The sequence below is a fragment of the Patagioenas fasciata genome, chromosome 15 (assembly GCF_037038585.1).
Source record: "Patagioenas fasciata isolate bPatFas1 chromosome 15, bPatFas1.hap1, whole genome shotgun sequence".
Taxonomy (NCBI): Eukaryota; Metazoa; Chordata; class Aves; order Columbiformes; family Columbidae; genus Patagioenas; species Patagioenas fasciata.
The window spans coordinates 15,426,765-15,448,874 of record NC_092534.1 but is presented as its reverse complement, the minus strand read 5'-3'; the positions used below and the strand labels follow the sequence as shown (position 1 = coordinate 15,448,874).

At 46.1% G+C, this 22,110-nt stretch overlaps 1 protein-coding gene across 6 annotated transcripts in view; it reads right to left on the bottom strand.

Annotated features, from left to right (window-relative positions):
• MAD1L1 (mitotic arrest deficient 1 like 1) overlaps nucleotides 1–22,110 on the bottom strand; it is a 343,378-nt gene that overhangs the window by 196,672 nt on the left and 124,596 nt on the right. For all 6 annotated transcript variants that reach the window (XM_071814987.1, XM_065850520.2, XM_071814988.1 and 3 more), the window contains exon 13: nucleotides 14,179–14,319. In XM_071814987.1, the coding sequence (XP_071671088.1) occupies nucleotides 14,179–14,319 (141 nt within the window). The remainder of the gene's footprint in view (nucleotides 1–14,178; nucleotides 14,320–22,110) is intronic.

The following is a 22,110-nucleotide window of genomic DNA, read 5'->3' as shown; positions in this document are numbered from 1 at the left end:
TTCCCCTTCCAGACAGGGATTTCCAAATGTCAGAGCGTGCTCAGCAGAGCTGATCCACACCAACCGCTGCTCTAAATGTGACTGACCTGAGGGGGGTCCTGAGCGAAGAATCAAGTCCTACCACTGATGGTGAGAGGAGAAAACAAATAGCATCATTCTCCTCCTTCATCCTGTACCTTTACGTTACGCGAGCAAGGCACAAGTTTAGCAGAGACTCTCCTCTTCGATGCAGAAAGTGCATTCACACTTGAGACCAAGCAGGGATTTTGTACCCGTCCTCTGGGTCATCCCCCAGATGACTCTGCCTTGTCCTGGCCGTCCTGCAAACGGGCACACAAACCAGACCAGGTACTGGCTCCTCAAACCATTTTGCAAATGCAGAGACCCTGTTTAAAACAGTATTTGCTTTCTAAATCTGTTTTGGAAAAGCAAAACCAACCTTAGTCCTTCGCAATAATATGCGGCATTAAATAAAAATCGCCAAGTATCTTTTCCCAACCTACAATAGAGCCCCTGCCTTGGAGCACAATGCCAGCACTGCCACTGCCAGGCATCACACAAGTCAGGAGTGGACTCAAAACTAACAAAGTTAAGCAGCCATCCACACCATAAGAAAAGTGCAAATACTCATGTCAGTGACCAACAGAGCTGGGGGAACCTGAGGTTCTAATTTCTGGAAAAGCATCGGCAGGAAAATTTCTAATAAATTCCATCCTATAAAATCAATTAACCATTTCTCAAAAGAAGTGGAATTTTTAGGTCATGGCTCTTGTTATAACCTGTCTGCTCACCCTGCTCTGCTCTCCGACTGCCCGCAGCATCCCCAGTCTCCAGCTTGCTGCATTCACCAAAGCGGCCAACTTAGTTATCCTGTTTAATGACTCATCTTAATCCCTGTGCTCCTTCTTTCCAGCCTGACGGGGGCTCTCACGGCATCCAAGGAGTAGAAACACCTCCTGTTTCTCTTTCCGAGGAGTGTGACGGGCTTTAAGGTCCTTCAGGACTTCGGCAAGTCCTTCCTTGGGCCGATCGTGTCCGGTACGTGGAACTTGAATCCTCCTCCTCGCTGGGGATGGAGGCTGATGGGGCTGATCCCCCGGCAGCTCCGCACGGATTTACAGCTTTCTCACATTATTTCCCACTGTAGGGAGGAGGAGAAGGCCATCAAAAGGGCCTGTAACCCAAACTTTAGAGCTCCACCAGTTAATATCCCCCCTCACGTAAAAAAGGGTTTGGAAAGGATATGCAAGGGGTAAAAAGGAAAACAAAAAATCCAACACAACCCTGCAGTGTCAGGAATAGAACAAGTAAACAAGCCATCCCTGCATAGCAGAAGTGTGATATGTATTTTGTGTTTGCCAACCATCAGTTTAATTTTCCTTGTAAAAACTTGCAGGAGAGTTACCGCGAGGGCAAAGTGCTGGATTAATCAATCTGGGGCCGAAGTCCTTTGTTCATCCATAAAACAGACGGAGCAGAAGGAACAGAAGAGCGTGTTTCTTCGCATTGCCCCATCAGTGCTGCTCAATTTTGGGCTGAAAGGATTAACTCCAGAGGGAGTAACTGCAATTTTATCTCCGACATGGTCCATTTGTTCCCTGGCCCTTCTGCTGAGACTGCCAACAAAGATGCCAGGCAGGATGGCATTTCTGAGATGCGAGTGTTTATCTTCTCTGAGCGAACCAAACAGCAACTCATTTCAGGAAAGCAATCCAGCAACCCACAATCGCTTCTCGCTTGGGTAAATGCAGACTGACAAGGCAAAAGGTGAAACAGCTTGATGGTCCCATTAGAAACCTTTGAGTTCCCTCGCACCTGAATGCCTGTCTAGCAAAGCCCTGCTATAGCAACATAAAAGATCTCCATTTGGCAAAGAAAGGAGAGGAGTTGGAACATATGCCAAGGTAATCTGGGTTATTAGCTCCCGCCACAGAGGTACGAGATGTATTGAACAGTTCCTTCATTGCACAGCATGGGTGCTCGGAGCCCAGGAGCTGGCTGGGAGGCGTGGATGGAACTGGTGAGCGCACACACGGCTCGTGCTGCCCGCAAAACCAAACCCAGGAACAGAGGCACCATGGAGCACGACGGGCAGCTCCCTTCTCTAAGTATTTGCAAGGAACAATTGTGAACACTTTTTCCTTAACCTTCTGTTCACGGTTAATTTTTTTCCTTCTTAACCAAGCAGTTAATCGGCTACAAAGATTCATTTTTGACCAAAGGGTTGCCGACTTCAGGGGACACCAGCTTTGCTCGTCCATCCTAGGCCGCTACGAGCCAAAATGGTGACTTCTGTGGAAGAGGCCGTATTGGAAGGGTATATAAAATGTACAGATGTATAAACGTATAAAATGTCCATTTGTCTGTATTCGTGCCACACAGCAACTCCTATACGCTCACAAAGACCCGAGCGTGACCCTTCCCCTCCCTCAATCCCCTTTGCTGTTCAGAAACAAGAACCAGCGTGATCCAAAGAGCAAGTGGAATATAACGTCAACTAATATCCACAATAATTACGGTAATGTGGAAAGTGCTGATGGGCTGTAGGAATCAGATACAATGAATTTGGATCTCGCCTGGTCTAAACAAAAAGGTGCTCGTTACCTTGAGAGGAAATGGCACTTATGAATGATAATGTCATGCCGCACTGTGAAAATAAATGTCATTTCTCTGTATGGCTGTGACAGTCTCACCTGTTGCCTTCAGAAATGCACGTAACAGCAAAGCAAAACAATTCCTGTAGAATTAGCCTGGGAATTTAAGACTAATCATATATTTTGTGTTGCTATAATCATTCCCAGGAATTCCACATGTCTGCATAGGTAGCTCTGCACCCATCACAGGCCCCAGGCAGCCCCTGCCAAGCGCAGTGAGCGACTCTGCTTGAAATAAGTACCATACAGAACGCTAACGACGACTCTCTTCAGCGGCTCCGCGTGCTGTTGCTGCAGTTAAGCACACTTGGATGATCCTGGAGCAAAAGGCAGAGACAGAAGCAGCTCCGGCGGGGAGAACGGCGGCAGAGCCCCGGGCACCACCAGCGAGGGTCTCAGGATCATCCTGCAAACAGGGGCTCTCGCCCTTTCCTACCCACACAACCGAAAGACAAGAAAGGAGCGAACACGGTTTAACCACTGCTTGGATGTCCCCACCTAGAGCAGCACCGGTGTGTCACCGCAGCCCTGCAGACACCGCTCCGGGGGTTTGGGACACCTTTCTTCACACCAAAGGTCACAGAATGCTTCAGAAAGCAGAAATCTTCTTTTGCTGGGTGTAACTAGATCCACAGAGGCCAACGGGGCACATGTGTTATCTGAATACTTGAGAAATCGGGGCAGGGAACTTACCTACCCCAAGGATGCGTTTTCCACTAATGAAATGACCTCTTCTAAAGGAATAAACCGGATGATTGGAAAGTGAAGAACACGGCATGAACCATCAATAAAATCAGAGTAGTGAGAATATCATTGGCAAAGGTAGGGCTGGGAACAACCAGCTTAGCAGTAACGTGCCACATAAAGCCCATTGGTGTATGGTCTGTACCATCGGGCCAGTTCCCAACTACACTGAACAGCCCTGACTTTGAGAAAAATTCAGAGCTTGCGGGCTCTCAACAGACATCCCCATGAATTAATACTGATACAAGCATTCATCATTTCTTTGTGTATATCAATAATTCACAGTGGCAGTCTTTACACAAAGAAGCCTCATAAACTCTTCCATTACACAAGATATTCTACTTAAAATAACCTCTACTAAATAATTACTCTATCCATGTTCCTAGCTACTGAATACATCATTGGGTTTTATACACTAATAGTAGCGTAACACAGAAACTTTTGAGCTTCTTGCTGAATTCCTTTAAAAACTAAAACTACTGAGGTTCAGCAGCTCTTCCAAGGCTCTCCAATGGAACACGAGCTGTTTCTACAGCTTTCCAAGGTGAATAAAGCTGATGTTACAAGAACTCATGTTGGCGAGTCTGACGTGTAGAACGCCGGCAGGAGAACGTAGGCTGGATAAAAATCAATGCTTTAAACCAGAAACCAGTTTCATTTGTAATGTGGTCTTGAATAGAACTGAAATTTGAGTCTGCGACCATCAGACCTGAGCTCACTGCGGCCATTACAGCCATTTAAACAAATTGAAAACATACATCAGCTCAATATGTCAAATCGATAGGCCACGCATTTCATTTCTATGTTACTGTCACCACAGCTGGATTCATGGCACGTGTATTATACAGTAGTACTGCCTGGTTTATTAAACAGTATAAATGAATTCAAAAGAAAAAGGTTACAACTTGCATACACAGGAAGGCTGTGGCTTTCTCCAAACCCCACAACTTCCAGTTCGTTTTGTTGAAAAGCTTTTAGTGCAATCAAAGCACATTTGAGATTAAACACTGATTAAAGCAAATAGGTAAATCACAAAGCCTCTGAGAAAACAGGATTGTTCCTCACAATTTACCTGGACCACCCCTGAACAGGAGATCTATATCAACAGCTTAGTTTTCATTCACAGCTTGCTGCCAACCGCTATCGGATGGCTTCTTCACTTGTTCTCACCCCAGCCTTCACCAAATATTCGTAGGCCAGTCACGTTTAAGTCAAAAAGCAAAGGAAAAATAGATAATTCCAGCCACCTTCCTTTAAATTCTGTTCAAGTTACGACTCGCAATGGTGCTGTGCTCTAATTCATGACCTTAATATTAAACCAAAGCGGGAAATGGAGACGCTGCAGCCTATGGACACAGCAGTGCGGGGGGGAAGACGGGGAATGTATGGGAGTAAATGGAACTCCTGACTACGGAGAATTATTAAGGGTGAATAATTATGTATGTTCTGAAATAAAAGAGTTGCAATTGGTTCTTGCATTGAAGCGCCATCCAGGCAGCTGTGCCCAAGCTCTATGCTGAACCATTCGGCTCTTTAGACCAACTAGAACCCTGAGGAAACACCCTTTCTGCTGCTGGTCGTAGAGGCCAAAATAGGAAATGACCAATGGGCTTCAAAAAGAAAACCAAGACAGCAATGATCACTGTTCAAATTGCCACAATAACCAAAGCATTGAGTGTATTAAAGTGGCTCTTACAATTGTTACAAACCGCAAAGGGCAGGAACGCCAGGATTCACAAGACTTGGAAAGGAGCTTCTGCTGTGGTGTTTTCTCAAAGCACTTTTCCTGTTTATGTATTAGAACTCATAGGGGATGGGATTTTAACAAAACACTGGAGCCCATAGGAACACAGCGGGCAGAAAAGTGTTGAGCCACGGAACGAGCCCGCAGGGAATCTCTGGAATCTCTTCAGTGTGTTTTTAAATAGAAAATAATCATTAAAAATATTAAGCCCTCTTTCTTACAGGAGCCTATCATCGTGAATTAAAAGCTGTCATGAACATACTTACAGATACGTACTTTAAATCTTAAATTATGCAGAGTTTATGTAATTATTCTGAAATGAAGCACTACAAATCACAGAATTCAAATCCAATCATTATAAAAATCAACAATTCTCAACAAGCTCAGAATCTCTCTTAAGACACCCAGATAAGCACTATTTAATGTCATTAATACAACACGGAGTTAAGGAACAGCTAAAATTTCAGTGGTATTTTGTGTGTAAAATGTTATCCTGACGTGGAATCTGAGCTCTCATTTTTTTTTCACAGGACATTTACCTCCTTTGTCTCCTGGAATTTCTTGGTTTCCACTAGATGTTGAAGCTTTAATGAATGCAAGAATGTTCTTAAGTAGCAGTTCTAATAATTAGGAGACATTGAACATCAACTTGATGTCTGTGGTAGCACTGAACCCTCAATCGCCAACAGAGTCCGAAATGATGAGATGCACTGAGCGGACAGCACCTCTGAGAAACTCCAAATAAACGGTATTTAGTTTGGAGATAAATTGGCCCGAATGGGCTGATTTTCCTGTTCCTAATGAGCCAGGCACCAAAATACCTGTCTGGTGATGAACCAGATGAAGACGGATCACACATTCCAGACACCTTTGTGCTGGATGCTGTCGGGAGGATGCGGCATCGCTGCCAACGGGATCCCATCGCCCTGCTCCGGAAAGAGGCCACGTGCCCTCGGAAACCCTTGGGAACCTTTCATCATTCCCATCCACGCATCACTCAAGCAGCCCCAAACACAAACCCGGCGCCCAAACAGTGACACGGGCTGCTAGGAGATGGTCCATATGGATGTGCTTTCCAGCTCGGAAGAGGTTTAAAGAGATAAAAACGCAGAATGCAGGTGGTTGGCTTTGGTGAGCGTTTCTCTACCATTGCAAACAAACCCCAAATGGTTCTGTCCCTGTGGAAAGCAACGCTGGAAGATGGTGCAGGCCCTAAAGAACGTGCCCAGCAGGCTCAGCCCTTCTCTCCGCACCGCCCGGCTTGCAACAGCAAGCAATGGACACCAAGATAAGACGTATGAACACATTTCTACATCTTCAAAGCCTCCCCTTTAAAAAGCTGGAAGCTACCTGCTCCTAACCCAATTCCCCAAGATGTTTAATTTGCCTTTTCCTTCTGTCTTGTGCCTGTGATGAAGAGACTCGTTATGACTGCGCTACCTGCATCCCGATGTCACCCCTGCTCCCTCAGCCGCAGCCTGGCAGCAGGAGGTGACATGCACCATATTGCACAAAAGTAGTTCCTTTCTGCAACGTCTTTGTCTGCTGCCATTTGCTGGGGCCCCCGTTCCTACTCCAAACGTATTCTTGCTTCCTCCTCCACCTAAAGACACCTAACTGAGAGCCTGTATCTCCAGGCACAGGCACGCAAGCTCCCCAGTGTAAAGCCTTTGCAATGCTCTGCTCTGTTCTGTTGTGGTAAATATGACTCATAACTGCACATCAGTTATCTTCTCTTTCCAAAACACCGTTAAGAAAGAACCCAATTTCAAATCTTCCGTAGGAATACAGACCCGGTTCATCTGTTCCACTTGTCTGCTATAGTCGAGTACATTTAAACCTAATCCAAATTCCCTTGGTCATGCTTGGTTATTCCTAACCTCGCCAGAAGGGGCTACAGGAGGGTTTGTTCATACCACGAGCATATTTAGGGGAGCACAGGTTGTGGGGTGGGAGAGATCTTGTTGCTGCTGGTGTCTCTCGGTCACCTGGGGGTAACAGGAGGGTCCCCACGTCCTCTGAGCGTCACGCCCAGCCAGCAGGTTGATGATATTATCATGGTCTCACCTCGGCGAGCTCTGCTTCCCGTGGACCGAAACACTTCAGACAGTGGAAGCTGCATCCTAAACTCCAGGTGATAATTTTCATTTATCATTACTAGAGATTTTTAAGTTTAAAGAGAGTCAAGACGTGATCTAATTGGTAAGAGAACTGGGTGTAGCATCATAGACTTTGTCTACATGAGGAACATGACTTTCAGCAAGATGTGGTGGAAATAACAATGTCTCTCCTTGTTCCTATTGCACTCGAAGCACAAGAAGGCAGTGGAGCTGGGAAATGCTTTTCTGCTCCACGCACTTCAAGAGCCGACTCCAATATGCAGCAAGAACAGCAAAAGGGTTGTTACAGCTGCTCGTTGTTCTGCAACTGGTCATTTTTCTGTGGGTTTGCCTATAAAACCATTTATCACAGGCTACAGGTACAGATATTGTCTTACTTAATGATTTAATTTACTCTATGCAAGTTGGTGCCCATACATTCTATGTCTTAAGAACGATGGAGGCTTGTGGTCCCTAGGAACTGCTGAGTTAGAGCCATTCTTAAACTGTCAGAGCATCCGCACACTAAAAATGGCTCTAAAAATCTACCTGTAGTGAGAACAATGCTGGTTTGTGCAGAATATCTCCAGTATACGGCACTGCCACGGACTACTTCTCTTCATCAATTAATAACTTGCAGGACAGATCCAAAATGGCAAATCCCCTCAGGAAAATTAACAGTAACTGAGTTTGAAAATCAAGTTTGACAAACCGAAGGTCTCAGATATGGGGAGAAAGGCGCTGCTGCAGCATCGACCAGTTTGAAGAGCTGTTCTTCTTCCACAGAGCAGGGACTGTCACCTTCAACAAATCACTCAGCCCCTCTGTGACTCGTTTTCCTCATTTATGTGACGGTTATTTGCAAGGTGCTCTCCCAAAACACAGCCCATGGCAGGTAAAAGGGAGGGGAGGAAACTAATGGCTCCCCCACTTGACAAGGTCACTGGGGTCTGAAGGAAGATGATACGTGTGGAAGAAGAGAGAAGCCGAGATAATCCAGGAGGATATGGAGCCTGCCCGCTCTCCTTAAAACCAGAGGAAAGGCGAAGGACGGCGGCGGCGCTCGGGAAGGATCAAGTCTGCCAAGAGATGCCGAAGCGTTCAGGTTCAAAAGGCTATTTCGACAAGGTGTTTGCTTTGTCAGAAGATGATGTTCAGCGCTGTGACCGCTCCAGCAATCAGCGGCAGTTGATGCATGGAGCACCGTGAGCATCCTCTCCAGAGAGAGCCTGCTTTTGCCCTCATGAATCACAGATAAGATGCTACAGTGACAGCAGAAGTCTGAGCAAGTGAAACATTCTGCCATTCTGGAGTGGCGGGGAAGCTCTAGTGACTTGGGCTTGCTCCTTATGGACATCCAAAGCGAACACAGTCATCTTCTCACTGCTTCTTGCAGGTGGCACTGAGAAAAAGCAGCGCACAAAGGCTGGCTGGTGAGAGAAAGGCAGAAAAAGGAGCCAGAAGAAACCCGAAAATTAAAACAAACTCTTTGGTACCTTGCACAGATGGGAGGAAATCTCTCTGTAAAGTTCCCATCATCACAGAAACTCCTTGTGCTGTGTAAAGAAGCAATTTACCTTGGAGGGGGAGAGGAAATTCAGCAGAGATAAAGCAAGGTGAAGTGTGGATCAAAGAGAGAAAAAACAGAAGGTAAAACAGCACTGATGGGGGAGCTGAGTGAGAGACAAGAAGGAACTGCTAACTGCTCAAATGAACATTTTATTGCATCCACACATAAATTTTAAGCACTTTAAACACCAGGGTGACTGCTAAGTAAAACTCCTTTGGCGAGGAGCGCATTAGTGACTAACGTCACAAGAACCAGAGATGCCCGATTTTCAGCACCAGCAGATGCGCTGCAGTCATCAGGTGCAGATAAGGTGGCACTATATGGTCAATGAGTTTTGAGGTCACCAGTAATGCCCGCGGTGGAACAGGAACACAGAGCATATGGCATTTCATGTGCCGAAACTGTCAGGCTCATAATTGACTGATTAGAATACATATGGCGCTCACAGACAGCGTAAATCTCTCAATGTAAAAAATGCCAGAGCCCATTGAAGGTGTCAGCATGAGTCTTCCTTGCAAATCCCTCTTCATTAAAGTTTCATATGGAGCCAAGTGCGTTGTAATAAAATCGCTATTAATGGAGTTATATTTATGATGATTTCTCTTTTGTGCAGCTGGATTTGACTTTTCAAACACTAAACTCCACATCAGAGCTTTTTCACAGTAGCTGCTGCACGCTCAGAAACTTCTTGTTTTGTTGTATTTACCCTGAAATTAGAAGCAATGGGAGCTAAGGTAGCAAAAGACTGGCAAGAAAACTGTTAATATCACCACTATCAAACCAAAAATTCATGCTGTTACATAAATATGGCTATAATTCTGTTTACTTTAAGTATTTATAGCAGGCTGGCCAGGGATAAACTCATTCCCTCTTCAGTTCCAAAACACACTTTTAAGAAGATGGTGAGTGACACTTCATTAAGCACGTGAAATAGGCTGACACAGCCGGCTTCATTTCCAGGCCCCATTCAGACGGCGTTTCTCTCGCCATCTCCTCCCTGCTTTACGTTCACCGCTCCATGAAGTGCTCTTTTGGAGCTCTCCAGCCAGTGTGTGGGAGGAGAGCATCAGGCTCTGTGGGATAAAACAACCATTTTCCGTCCCAGAACAGACCACGTTTGTATGTCTGTGCACTAAACATCCAGCTTTTCACATCGCTCATCAAGGAACAGGATTTAAAAGTTCCCCATCAGCCTCTCTTTGTCTTCTACCCTCTGCCCCGCACGGCTCGGACAGGACTAGTCCTTCTGCAGCAACACTGCTGCCCTGAAGCGATCCAGGACGAAAGCATCCTTCTGTAGTCCAGTTTTTGGAAAGGTGTCTGTGATGTAGGCGATGCCGGTGACACAGACACAGTCCCAGCAGCTCTCCTGCCCCACAAGGGCCGGGAAGGAGGGAGAAGTGATTGTGCCACTGTACTCGGTGCTGGTGAGACCCCACCTTGAACAGCCTGCTCAGTTTTGGGCCCTCATCATAAGAAGGACATTGAAATACTGGAGGGAGCGCAGAGGAGGTGATGGAGCTGCTGAGGGGCTGGAGCACAAGTGTGATGGGAGCGGCTGAGGGAGCTGGGGGTTCAGCTGGAGAACAGGAGCTGAGGGGAGAGCTGAGCACTGGCTGAACTGCCTGAAAGGAGCTTGGAGCATGGAGGGGTTGGTCTCTTCTCCCAGGTAGCAAGTGATAGGATGAGAGGAAACGGTTTCAAGTTGAACCACGGGAGGTTTAGATTGGGTATTAGGAAAAAATTCTTCACAGAAATGGCTGTGGGGCATTGAACAGGCTGCCCAGGGCAGTGGTGGAGTCACCATCCCTATAGGGGTTTAAAAGGCGTTTAGATGAGGTTCTTTTAGACATGGTTTAGTGCTGGAGTTGGGTTATGGTTGGAGTCGATGATCCTGAGGGTCTCTTCCAGCTGAAATAGTTCTGTGATTCTATGTACAAGTCAGAGTATCAGGCAACTCCATCCTCCCAGCACACATTAGGAAACTGCTCACACGCAACCCTCCAGGGCTTAAACACTCCTCTCTCATTCCCTGTGTTCTTTCTAAATGGCTTCCCACCTCCATTTACATATCAACCAAAGGACTTATCAGAGACCTCATCTCCCTAATGAGTTAAAAGCCCAAAATCTTCCTAGTCCCACGCAGCTTCCTCCTCTTTCCTACTGCGTTATCGCTATTGCTCCACCTTCACCAGAGAGCTTCCTGCCCCACACAGAGCTGCTGCTGGAATGGATGGGAAAAGCTCCATTTTTAGAGTAAAGAAACATCCCTGTTAAGAACCTCACTCTTTCCCCCTCTATGGTTTGCTCAGAGGTAGGGCTGATGGTAACAGTGCAGTCAGAAGAAACGAGAAAGGAAAGTATCAAAGGACTCACTGCTAGGGAGCACAGACAGAGATTTTGGTAAATTAAGTACTCGACAGCAAAAAAAAAAGGAAAGAAAAAAGGGTGATAAAAGAAGTCAGGGAGGAGAGACGTGGTGCACGGCGTGAATGTTAAGGTTTATGAACAAAGCTGAAAGCTAGAAGCTACAAAATGTAGTGCAAGAGGAAAAGATGCCTTTGCCTTGGAGGCTACAAGGGCTTTTTTAAGCTCAAGCTGCTCCTGGACCACAGCGGTAGCTGCAGCCTCCCCAGAGGAGACGCAGCGCACAGGGACAACCTGGAACACCCACGCAGCACTCCCAGAGCCGCCAGGATCGCCCCTCTGTAGGCACAGCTGTGGTAACCCACAGTGGTATAACCTCTCCTCACAAGCCATCTTCACTGTTTTCCACTCTTTAACCGCACCACCACCATCTTGGTGGCTGCGCTGGACTCTCTCCAGCAGTTCCCTGTCCTTCTGGAGCTGAGGGGCCACAACTGGACACAATATTCCAGGTGTGGTCTCCCCAGAGCAGAGTAGAGGGGCAGGAGAACCTCTCTGACCTACTGACCACCCCCTTCTAACCCACCCCAGGTACCATTGGCCACAAGGGCCCAGTGCTGGCTCATGGTCACCCTGCTGTCCCCAGGATCCCCAGGTCCCTTTCCCCTACACTGCTCTCTAATAGGTCATTCCCCAACTTATACTGAAACCTGGGATTAACTGATCAGCTTAGCCTAGCAAAATGAATAGTGTCAGCCTGGCCTTTTCAGCTCAGATCCATCGTTCTCTTTCTCTGCAGCCTCCCCAGCCCTCACCTGGGTCTCATCAGATCAGTCGTGTGCGTTGTTGCTCTGCTGCCACATGCCCAACGCTCTTCTCATCCTTTTGTGCTACTCTCCAAGCAGGTTGAGTTCTGCCCTCCCACCCCCCCACACCACAAGACACCCCAAACTGACCTCAATGTGTGGGATTCCCTTTTCCCTTCCCAGCCCTCCCCACCAGAGTCTGTTTCTCCCGCATCTCAAAGCCAAGCGAAGCTCCAAGGTGCCTCGTTCCCCCGGCTCCTCTGTTTGTGAGATGAGTCATGCAGGTGTCAACATTTCTAGAATTCATACAGGGGCTCAGCAGAGCTGGGAGGGTGCAGAGCGTGGTGTTAGAAGTTATTAATAGCTGTTATTGAACAGCTCTTTGATCTACAGGCAGTTGATTACAGCTGCTGCTCCCAATGCTGAAGCACCCGGAGTCCTGCCTGCACCTCCATTTCCCTTGACGGTTTTCAGATTTTTACTAGAACGAAACAAACTTTCCCCCAAAATTTCAAACTAGATGGGATTTGGCAGTGGACGCTGCAGTCAGAAAGGGAAACACAACCAAGCGAAGCGTAAAATTTTACTTTACAAGGGGAATATCAGGTCTTTGCATCCTGCTTCTGGCAAAGTCTTTGAAAGGCTTAAAGGTTGACATCACACAGAACAAACCTCCAGAGCACACAGCTCCCTTCTGAAATTTTCCATGTAGCCCTTAATCCATATCCACGAAAACAAACTGAAAATGTGTTCCCTGTAAATAATTAGAGAGGTGTAGCAATTGGTTCCCACACCCTTCCATGCTTTTACCTGGTGAGGAAAAAGTCATTTGCTGTTGCCCAGAGACATTGTGCACATTTAACCTATTCAGTGAAAACTTGGGCAACGTCCCTCTAACAACCCAGAGCCACTGTTAGAAACAACTAAGGAAAGAGGATAAAACATCTACCTCTTTATGCCAGCGTTGTCTAACCCTGCTCTCCGGTGGTAAGCAATACCGTGATCAAAAGACAACACAGAGAAACATTCTGAGACAGACAAATTCAGGCAAATTTCCATTCATCTCATGTTACCGGCTAACTTCTCTATCAACTCGTCCAAAACTTCAGGGAATTTCTTTTCTGAGAAACAGATGAAGTGGATCTATACCATGATACTGATGTATAACACTGCACTGCTCTGCTCGCTCTGCCTTCGGGTGGCTGGAGCCAGCATTGCCCGAGTCCCCACCTACCAACACAGCACAAGAGCATTTCTAAAGACACCAGAAGCAGCAGAGAGGTTTCTGCACAGCAGGACAATCGATTCTACGGCTTGAACATGAATCCGAGGAGCATCAGGTTTTAGTCCATTTGAATAATGGCGTCTATAAATCTATACGATGGTGGAGCTAGGCGTGAAGAAAGGAAAACTCACATACTTATGACTGCTGTAAAGCCTATGTAATAAAACTGCCAGGCTTTAAAATCACAGACATATTCCAAATATTTCAATTCACGACCATAAAGCCCATCCCACTGTAACAAAGCACAACCGAGAAGACGAACTATTTGGCAAACACATGTTAACATTTGCCTCATTACAATCACATTTCAGGTTACAAATTTTCCAAAAGAGAACTAAAATCAGCATAAGAATTCCTTCCAGAAACACTTCTGTCTTTGGAAAGAATGTTTTTTTCTTAGAGAAAATCTGAGAAAAAGCATTTAAGAGAGTTACTGGTATTCTGGGGGTTTCAGGCCCAGTGCCAAGAAGGGAAGAATTAACAGCAGACATGTACTTTACTTCTTCAACCTTAGAGTAAAGCTCTTGTGAACACACACACGGTGTACAGAAGGGGTTTGCTACACACACATAGTGAATCACACACGTAGTGAATCACTTAGACCAGAGCACAGAGAAGACGCCACACCTGCTACGTCTCATTGCCCCCTTATTTCCCCTTCACACAACCCTGTCAGCTGCAGGGAGCAGTTGTCACTCCAGTTGGTTGTCGCTAGCACAGAGCACTCATCACACCCACGGATGATTATTCTTGGCTTCTGCCAGCTTCAGGTGCAGAGTAACCTGTGCATCTTATTGACCCTGGAATTTCAAAGTCTGAACTTTGCAAATCTTCGCATCACCTGGTAGTTCAAATCTTAAAGGTCTCAACTACCTCCCCCCCGTTCTTAGAGCAGGATGCTTTGGTTACCTCCAGCTCGGTGTTATGAGCGTGCAGCTTCTGCACCATCTCCTCGGCCTCGCGCATGCGCCGGCTCAGCTGGGGCGAGTGCTCCGAAGGGGTCAGCTCGCTGTCGTACGACTCCAGAATCGCTCGCATCCCATCACGCTCCTGTCGGGAAGAACAGAAACCACCTTTAGGGAAAAAGCCCCCAAATTCAGCCCAAGGAGACAGTTCCAAGAACAACATTCTACATTTTTAACCATTTTTCTTTTACATAGCAAGGAAACCCTGAGGGATATACGCTCATAGCATTCATATCGGCACCAAGCCACAGATGAACACACAGTTCTAATAAAATAAACACTGCTGCTCTGAAAACTGAAAAATCAGACTGTCTTGTGTATGTAAAACCACATATCCCTTACAGGAAGACAACGTGCGTACACTCTAACAAGCAGATGGCAACTGAAAACAGAGCCTGCCTTCTTTTTGGAGACATTACTCTAATTCAACATGGCTGAACGGGTTTCTTCAGCAAAATATTTAGCGTAGCACTTGACATTTTTCCTGCCAAAGAGTTCCAGCAATGAACCAACAAAATCATGGCAACAGAAATGAAACAGATTTGACAACAAACAGAGTGTCTGAGAGCAAATATCCTCTAAATGGTATGTGACTTATCACTTGTTCAACGCTGCAACCCTCAGCGTGTATAATATATATTTTTCTGAGGTTAATATCTCACAATGTGTTTGGCTCACTTTGTTCTTTGCTGACAATTATAACCAAGCAAAAGGAGAGTCCCTGTCCCTTCCTTGAGAACATTCACACTCCCAAGTATAAAGCTTGGGCCGAAAACTAAAGGTAAAACTTTACGTGGGTCCCTGGCTGAAGTGTTTCCTAATGCACTCCCGGTTGACAGAGAAGAAGAATGGGGAAAAAAGGCTGAAAACTTCAAAAAGTCAGGTGTGTTTTAAGGAGATTACCGTTCACAGCACAATATGCATGGAGGGATTAGCCAGCTGATGAAGTGCTTTATCTTTTGACTGCACAGAAGCACCTTAATGCTTGTGAGGCTACGGAACAAAGAGGTGCAGGCCCCAAAGAGCAAGAGCTCCAAGGAACCTGACAGTGCTGCTGAAGTTTGCTGTTAATACCTCGCCCCGTTACAGAAACGCACACACGCTCCAGACAGACCAGTTCTCTCGGGTCAATTCTTCCATTGCAAACATCCCAAATATGATCAGATCGCTCAGCTTTATAGCAGTGCCGTTCACACCCAGGCCAGGCCCATACGCTGAACCTGGAGCGGCTTCACAGACCCAGCTGAAACGCTTTGCTGGGATCCTGCTCTCTTGGGAAATCAGGAATTGCCAGGGTAGGAAAAAAGGTCCTTCTCCCCCAGTCCCAAATGAAACAGGGTGTATTTCGGATAGTGCCGGTGAGGCTGAGCAAGCCTGGACACAAAGGTTATCTCCTCCTTCAAAATCTAAAGGTCAAAGATGGAACGCGGGTGGCAAGTGGGGCAGGAACATTCAGGTTGAGGTGTGAACGGAAGACTGGGGGCACTGCCAGGGGCCCCTGGGCTCAGAGCACGTCACGGATGGAAAGGTCAGCAGAGATGGTTGGGTTGGTCAGCAGGCAAAAGGACCCTGAGATCAAAGGACAACCTGGGGCTGTGAGAACCGAGTTAATAGTAATAATACTACTGAAGGAAAACAGGTTTTAACATAAATAGTACTAGAAATTATCACTAGCTCCTTGCTCAAGCCTGACTGAAGAGAAATATTTTTCCAAGGAAAAAACAGTTTTGTCATAGTTTGGGAAGAATTATTCGTCTGACAGACATACGAAAGAAAACACTGGAGAAGAAAACCCAAGCCCAGCCACACCAGAACCGCTTTGTACAGAAGGTGTTGAGCAGAAGGGCAGCAGCACGGGATGGCTCCGTCCTCCTCCCATGGACACATCACCCAGCCTGCCCAGTGCATAAGACAAACTGCTTTTGCTCACGAGATGACTTTCATTCCCCATTTATTGCAGAATCATTGACTGGAGCACACAAGAGAATGTAATGAAGGTGTTTAACACAGGTTTGGGTTTGATTCTTGCACGTTGTTGCCATTAGATTTGCAATTACAGCATCCTCTCTCTTCCTCTGCACTGCTCCGCTATCCCAGTTTTGCATTGAGCATCTTTCAATGTGCTCATTTAAAACTGCAATGTTCTCTCCACTACAGCAGGGCAGTCCCAAAATCCTTAGCATTTTTTCAACAGCAAACAGGACCCCTGGCAATTCCCTTTACATTTGCCTTCCAATTAACTGCTGAATATTAGGTCATTTGAGTCATCCCCAGCACGATCCTCGCGGTTCCCCGAGCCGTTGAGCTGCAAGGAGGACAAACTCCTGCTTTCATGTCAGGATGGGAAAACTGCACGGGAGCAGGACGGCCCTACAGGCTGTTTTTCCCTAAAATCAACAGACTTGCCCTTCAAAGCCTTTCTCAGAACAGAAGAGTAAACTTCTCAGAAAACAGCACACACAGTAAACAGCACAAGCTGTATTGGGGGAAAAAAAAAGGTGCTGAAAAGCTGGAATAAAGGGCGGTACAATTAAACACTTGATCCTGGCGTTTAGTTCTCCTCTTTAACGATTTCTAAATATTAATGCTGTAATGAAATCAATTCTCAGCTTCCAACGAGTGGTCCCCAGTTCCATTTTTTAAATTTCTCCCCGTCAAGAGCACTTACTGAAAGCTTTTCCCTCCCTCCTAAAGATCTTGTTAGTTTGGCAGGAAACAGAACGTCTTGTCAAGAAAAGATTCTCTAAAATGTAATCCTGATTTAGTAATTGCTGCAGTATCTCCTCATCCCACACAACGGGATATTCCCCAAGCCCCATCAAAAAGCTCCTCAGGAACTTGCAGATGCCCTTTCTAACCTTTTTCCCAACACGGTTGCTTTCCTGCTTTCTACCAGGAGAATGTCCATCAGAATCACTGAACAGTGCTTCCTCTGGCAACTTCCAAATTCACCCAGCACAGGGCATCGCTCACCACAGATCTCACACGGGCACCATTCCGGGTGCTCTTCCACAGAATCCCAGAATGTCAGGGGTTGAAGGGCCCTGGAAAGCTCATCCAGTGCAATCCCCCCATGGAGCAGGAACACCCAGCTGAGGTTCCACAGGAAGGGGTCCAGGCGGGTTTGAATGTCTGCAGAGAAGGAGACTCCACAACCTCCCTGGGCAGCCTGGGCCAGGCTCTGCCAACCTCACCAGGAACAAGTTTCTTCTCATCTTTCAGTGGAACCTCCTGTGTTCCAGTTTGAACCCATTACCCCTTGTCCTATCTGACTGTCCTAACTGTTCACATAAGCACCATTATCATTTTCCTCCCTACCAACAACCCCCATGTTTGATTCCAAGGGCAGCTTCAAATATACCAGAGGAGATGAGAGGGATTCCCAGCTGGGTATTGGAAGCAACTGAAAAATACAGCCCCCAAAAATGTAAGAAGCCATCTGACCTTATATACATACAAATAAACTCAGGCCCTATTCCTGTTGCTGCCCCCCCTCTCAAACATACATGCACACAATTCACCACAGGCCTTCTAATTAGCTGAAGAAAAGAAAAATCAATAAGAAAGAAATTAAAGTTACAAATCTAACTGAAGTCACTCGCAAACCCAGGGAAAATTTGTTCCTGGGGTAAAGTTTATCTGGTGTCATAATTTTATTGAAATCCTATATCTTCCTATTGACTTTTAGCGCTCCAAGCTGGCTGCCGGAGTTGTTATTATTAGAGTCTCGGTGTTGCTCGCAGGCCCAAGGTTTGAGAGGTTTTTTTACCTTTATAAACAAGCTGTAATTGTCTGGTTTATTGATCAATAAATCTTTCAACTGCCTCTCTCCACCCGGCTCCTGTTCTGCTAAGGCTCCCGCACCATTCTCCGAAAGAAAATATAACGTTGTTGTTTTTTAAAGAACAGATTGTTTTGTCATTAGCAATGAAGGAGCAGGAATTGTGCCGGCCAGTTCCGATAATGGCTTTTTAATGACAGATTCTAGTCACAGTAAAACCTGCTTTATTTCCACCCGAGTGAACTTCAACTATTAATTCACCACCCAAACGCACAGCTCGCTTGTTTTCTCGCTCGTGCTTGGGTTGGAGCCTGGCAGAGCAGACGGGTTTGCTAAAGGAGAATCATCATAATACTTCCCACTTGGAGCCTTTTTGATGGTACAGAAATATCCCTGTTTCTATCGCTAGATGCGCTTTTTGTTTAATTAATGATAATTTTTGGAGAATGTTAATAGGCTGCTTCATTATAGGAAATCAGTGGCGAGATTTTCCCCTCCTCTTCCTCTCCAGACTCCTAATTTCAAATTAGTTGTAATAAGAGCAAATTTCAAGATTGAAGGAAGATACGGAGCTTCAACATCAAACAGATGCTATTTGCAATCAGGTATCATTTAGCTAACAATTCATTGTGAAAACACAAATAAAAGAGGAAGATGTCTATGTGTTGTCTTGCTTTAAGATATACAAATACATACATAGAAAAAGGGAGATAGTAACTGAGGTTTGACCAGATGTTTTCAATGAGTAAAATTAGCAGCATAAGGTGTGGGAACAGAAGCCAAAATATGGTCAGAAATACCTGACAGCATACTGGAATTTATTTGATATATCAGGATGTATCTAAACATATAAAATATATAAAAAATCAGGACCTACTGACAAAATGTATCCTTAAGATACTTCAAAAATTAGTCATGGTAACCTCCGCTCCGTGAGCGAATATCTTTGATGGGCTCACAAATGGCAAGACAGGCCCTAAAAATAGGACAGAGGAACAGATGAGGAGATACAGAATCTGGCAATTAGAAATTACTTCAACATTTTGGTATCTCATAAAATACTTGAAGAAAACATTAGCAATCAAATTGCAAGCAGCTAGAGAAGAATTAGGGACAAGAAACAATCAACGGAGCCTTAATATGAATAATATCAAACCAGCCTAATTTCATTTTTTGACAGGTAACTTCTCCACTGAATAAAAGCAAACAATAAGCGTGATAAATCTCAACTCCAATGATGTGTTTATCAAAGAGGACGATTACAATTCAACAACATCTCTAATTTAGAGAACTGAATTTGTATCGAGGCGCTGAAATCCATGACGGCAAAGCACAGAGCCCTGAGCATCGCGTAGCACCGTGGGTACCAGGTACCACTCACAGGCATCAAAACTCCCCGTTGGCATCAAACACGTCCATCCTGCTTCAGTTTGTCAGGATCACAGAATCCCAGAGTGTCAGGGGTTGAAGGGCCCTGGAAAGCCCATCCAGTGCAATCCCCCCATGGAGCAGGAACACCCAGCTGAGGTTCCACAGGAAGGTGTCCAGGCGGGTTTGAATGTCTGCACAGAAGGAGACTCCACAACCTCCCTGGGCAGCCTGGGCCAGGCTCTGATACCCTCACCCCCAACAAGTTTCTTCTCAAATTTAAGTGGAACCCCTTCTGTTCCAGTTTGCACCCATTGCCCCTTGTCCTGTCACTGGTTGTCACCCAGAAGAGCCTGGCTCCATCCTCCTGACACTCGCCCTTCCCATATTGATCCCCAGGAATGAGTCCCCCCTCAGTCTCCTCTTCTCCAGCTCCAGAGCCCCAGCTCCCTCAGCCTTTCCTCACACGGGAGATGCTCCACTCCCTTCAGCATCTTGGTGGCTGCGCTGGACTCTCTCCAGCAGTTCCCTGTCCTTCTGGAACTGAGGGGCCACAACTGGACACAATATTCCAGGTGTGGTCTCCCCAGGGCAGAGCAGAGGGGCAGCAGAACCTCTCTGACCTAATACAGGTAGCTGCCCATCACGGAAAAGCATCAGCCGAGGAACGTGCACATGGCTGCTCATAATGAACGTGTTCTGCCCCAGTCCGATGGCTGGAGCTCAGGAATTATGTGCTGTTAAGCCTCACTTTGTAATTAGGCTTCTCCCTTTAGAGACTGCGTTCACATCCCACTGCCTAACGGAAAAACAGGGGGAAAAAAGTCAAACCAAAGGGACAGCAAAAGCCAAGGAGATTGAAGGCACAGCTGTGCCTAAAGTCACATTGGGTCAGACTTTGCCTTGTGGGAACACATCTAAGGGAGCAACAACCCCTCAGCTCCTCACCCTCTTGGGCCCCTGTTAACAAGAGCTAATGGAGCCTTACAAAGCAAAGCAACCAAACCAACAAACAGAAAACCACAAAAACAAACAACAAAAAAACCCAACACACCAAACCACACACAGCCCCCCAGAAACCCACACACAAGAAAAACAAGCAAAAATTAAATTAGCAGAAACTTCTCTGTTCTTCCTTCTCTAGAGCAGCATCTACTATCACGAGGAGACAAACGCTTCCCTTCTCTTACCAACCTTAACTTTTGTACTTATCATTTCAAACCAAAATTTTCTATTTCCAAAGCTCCAAATTGCCGCCTCCTCGGCTACAGCCACTTCCCGACGTTTCTCTCTGTGGCTGACCTATTTTCACATTACTTTGCAAATTAGAACTGACTGCAGACACACATGTATACACACACCATTGACTTTCTACTCAAGACCGCAATTAAAACAGCATTTACAGAAGACAAAAAAAGAAGTTAACTCCATGAAAATAAAAGCATCCAGTAGATTTCACCACCCTTGCACTGACAAGAATGTTACAGAACCATTTTTCAGAATATTCCTAACCCTCAAATGTGACTTTCTACAGATCAACCTCCTGCTTGTGTTGTTGCCACTCAAGCCAATATAAGGCTATCGCAGGAGTCTAAAGATTCAATGTACAGGAGCCCTTCAGATGTATCGCACCCTGCAAACAAGGCTTCTCCAACAAAAGTAAAGTATTTATTCTTTATAACGCCGAGTACCTGCATCCATATCTCACCTGAATATGGGGAGAGAGGTTAGGAATACCAATGCGCTCTGTAATCACAAGCACACAGCAAATCAGGAATTAAGCATCGTCTCTCTACATCTGATGGTTTTATCACTTTTTCTCATAACGGAGCCATTTTCTTGCTAGCAAAGGTGCCCCTCAACACCAGCTTCCCACCCAAGGTTGGCAGCCTGGAGAAACACACCCGGGAAACTGCGCTGAGAAGAGGACACGACCAGGCCCAGAGCCCCAGAAAGATGATCCGAGGTTCACTTCAGGTGCCGGAATAAGGCATTCAGAGACATTCTTTGCTTCCCAACCATCATTTCCTAAATTTTGGAGCGACTCTGCCACCTGACAGCTCTTTTGGCAAAGGTTCAGCGGGCAGCTTTAAATGCACACTGACAAATACCTGTGTGTCTTACAGGCTCTTATATTCCATGAGTTTTCTCCAGATTTATGGTTCTTCCTCTCTAGCTCTTGTCCCTCACCTCCAACACTTCCCTGCAGAAGGCTCAGCTTTGCCTCACATCCTGGCAATGGACCAGAGCAAATAAATCCACTGTAACTCTTTTAATCTGCCCCTGATAAATCCCCTGCTCACTATCTTCAGGAAAATTGTGCACGGTCTCTAAAAGCCTCATTTTGCTTGTAGCACCATACATATGCCAGCTGACAAGCAATCACACAACTGACACTGCAGCAAACTAAATATTATGTGACTAAAATCCCCCTGGGGTCCTCTTGCTTCACAGTGAGTTTAACATGTTTAGTTATGTTTCCTAACCTCCTGCTGCCGTGAAGTATTCTCATGATTTTTCTTCATTTAGCCCCTTTCTCCTGGAACGCTCACCGCTGCCGATCTCGAGCACGAGCCGGGGTTTCTATCTCGCTGTATTTCTCACGTCTTCATTCCTGTGGTCAGCAGGACAAGGGCAGTGAGGCCACACCTGGAGTGTTGTGTTCAGTTCTGGGCCCCTCAGGTCAGGAAAGAGATTGAAGTGCTGGAGCGGGTCCAGAGAAGAGCA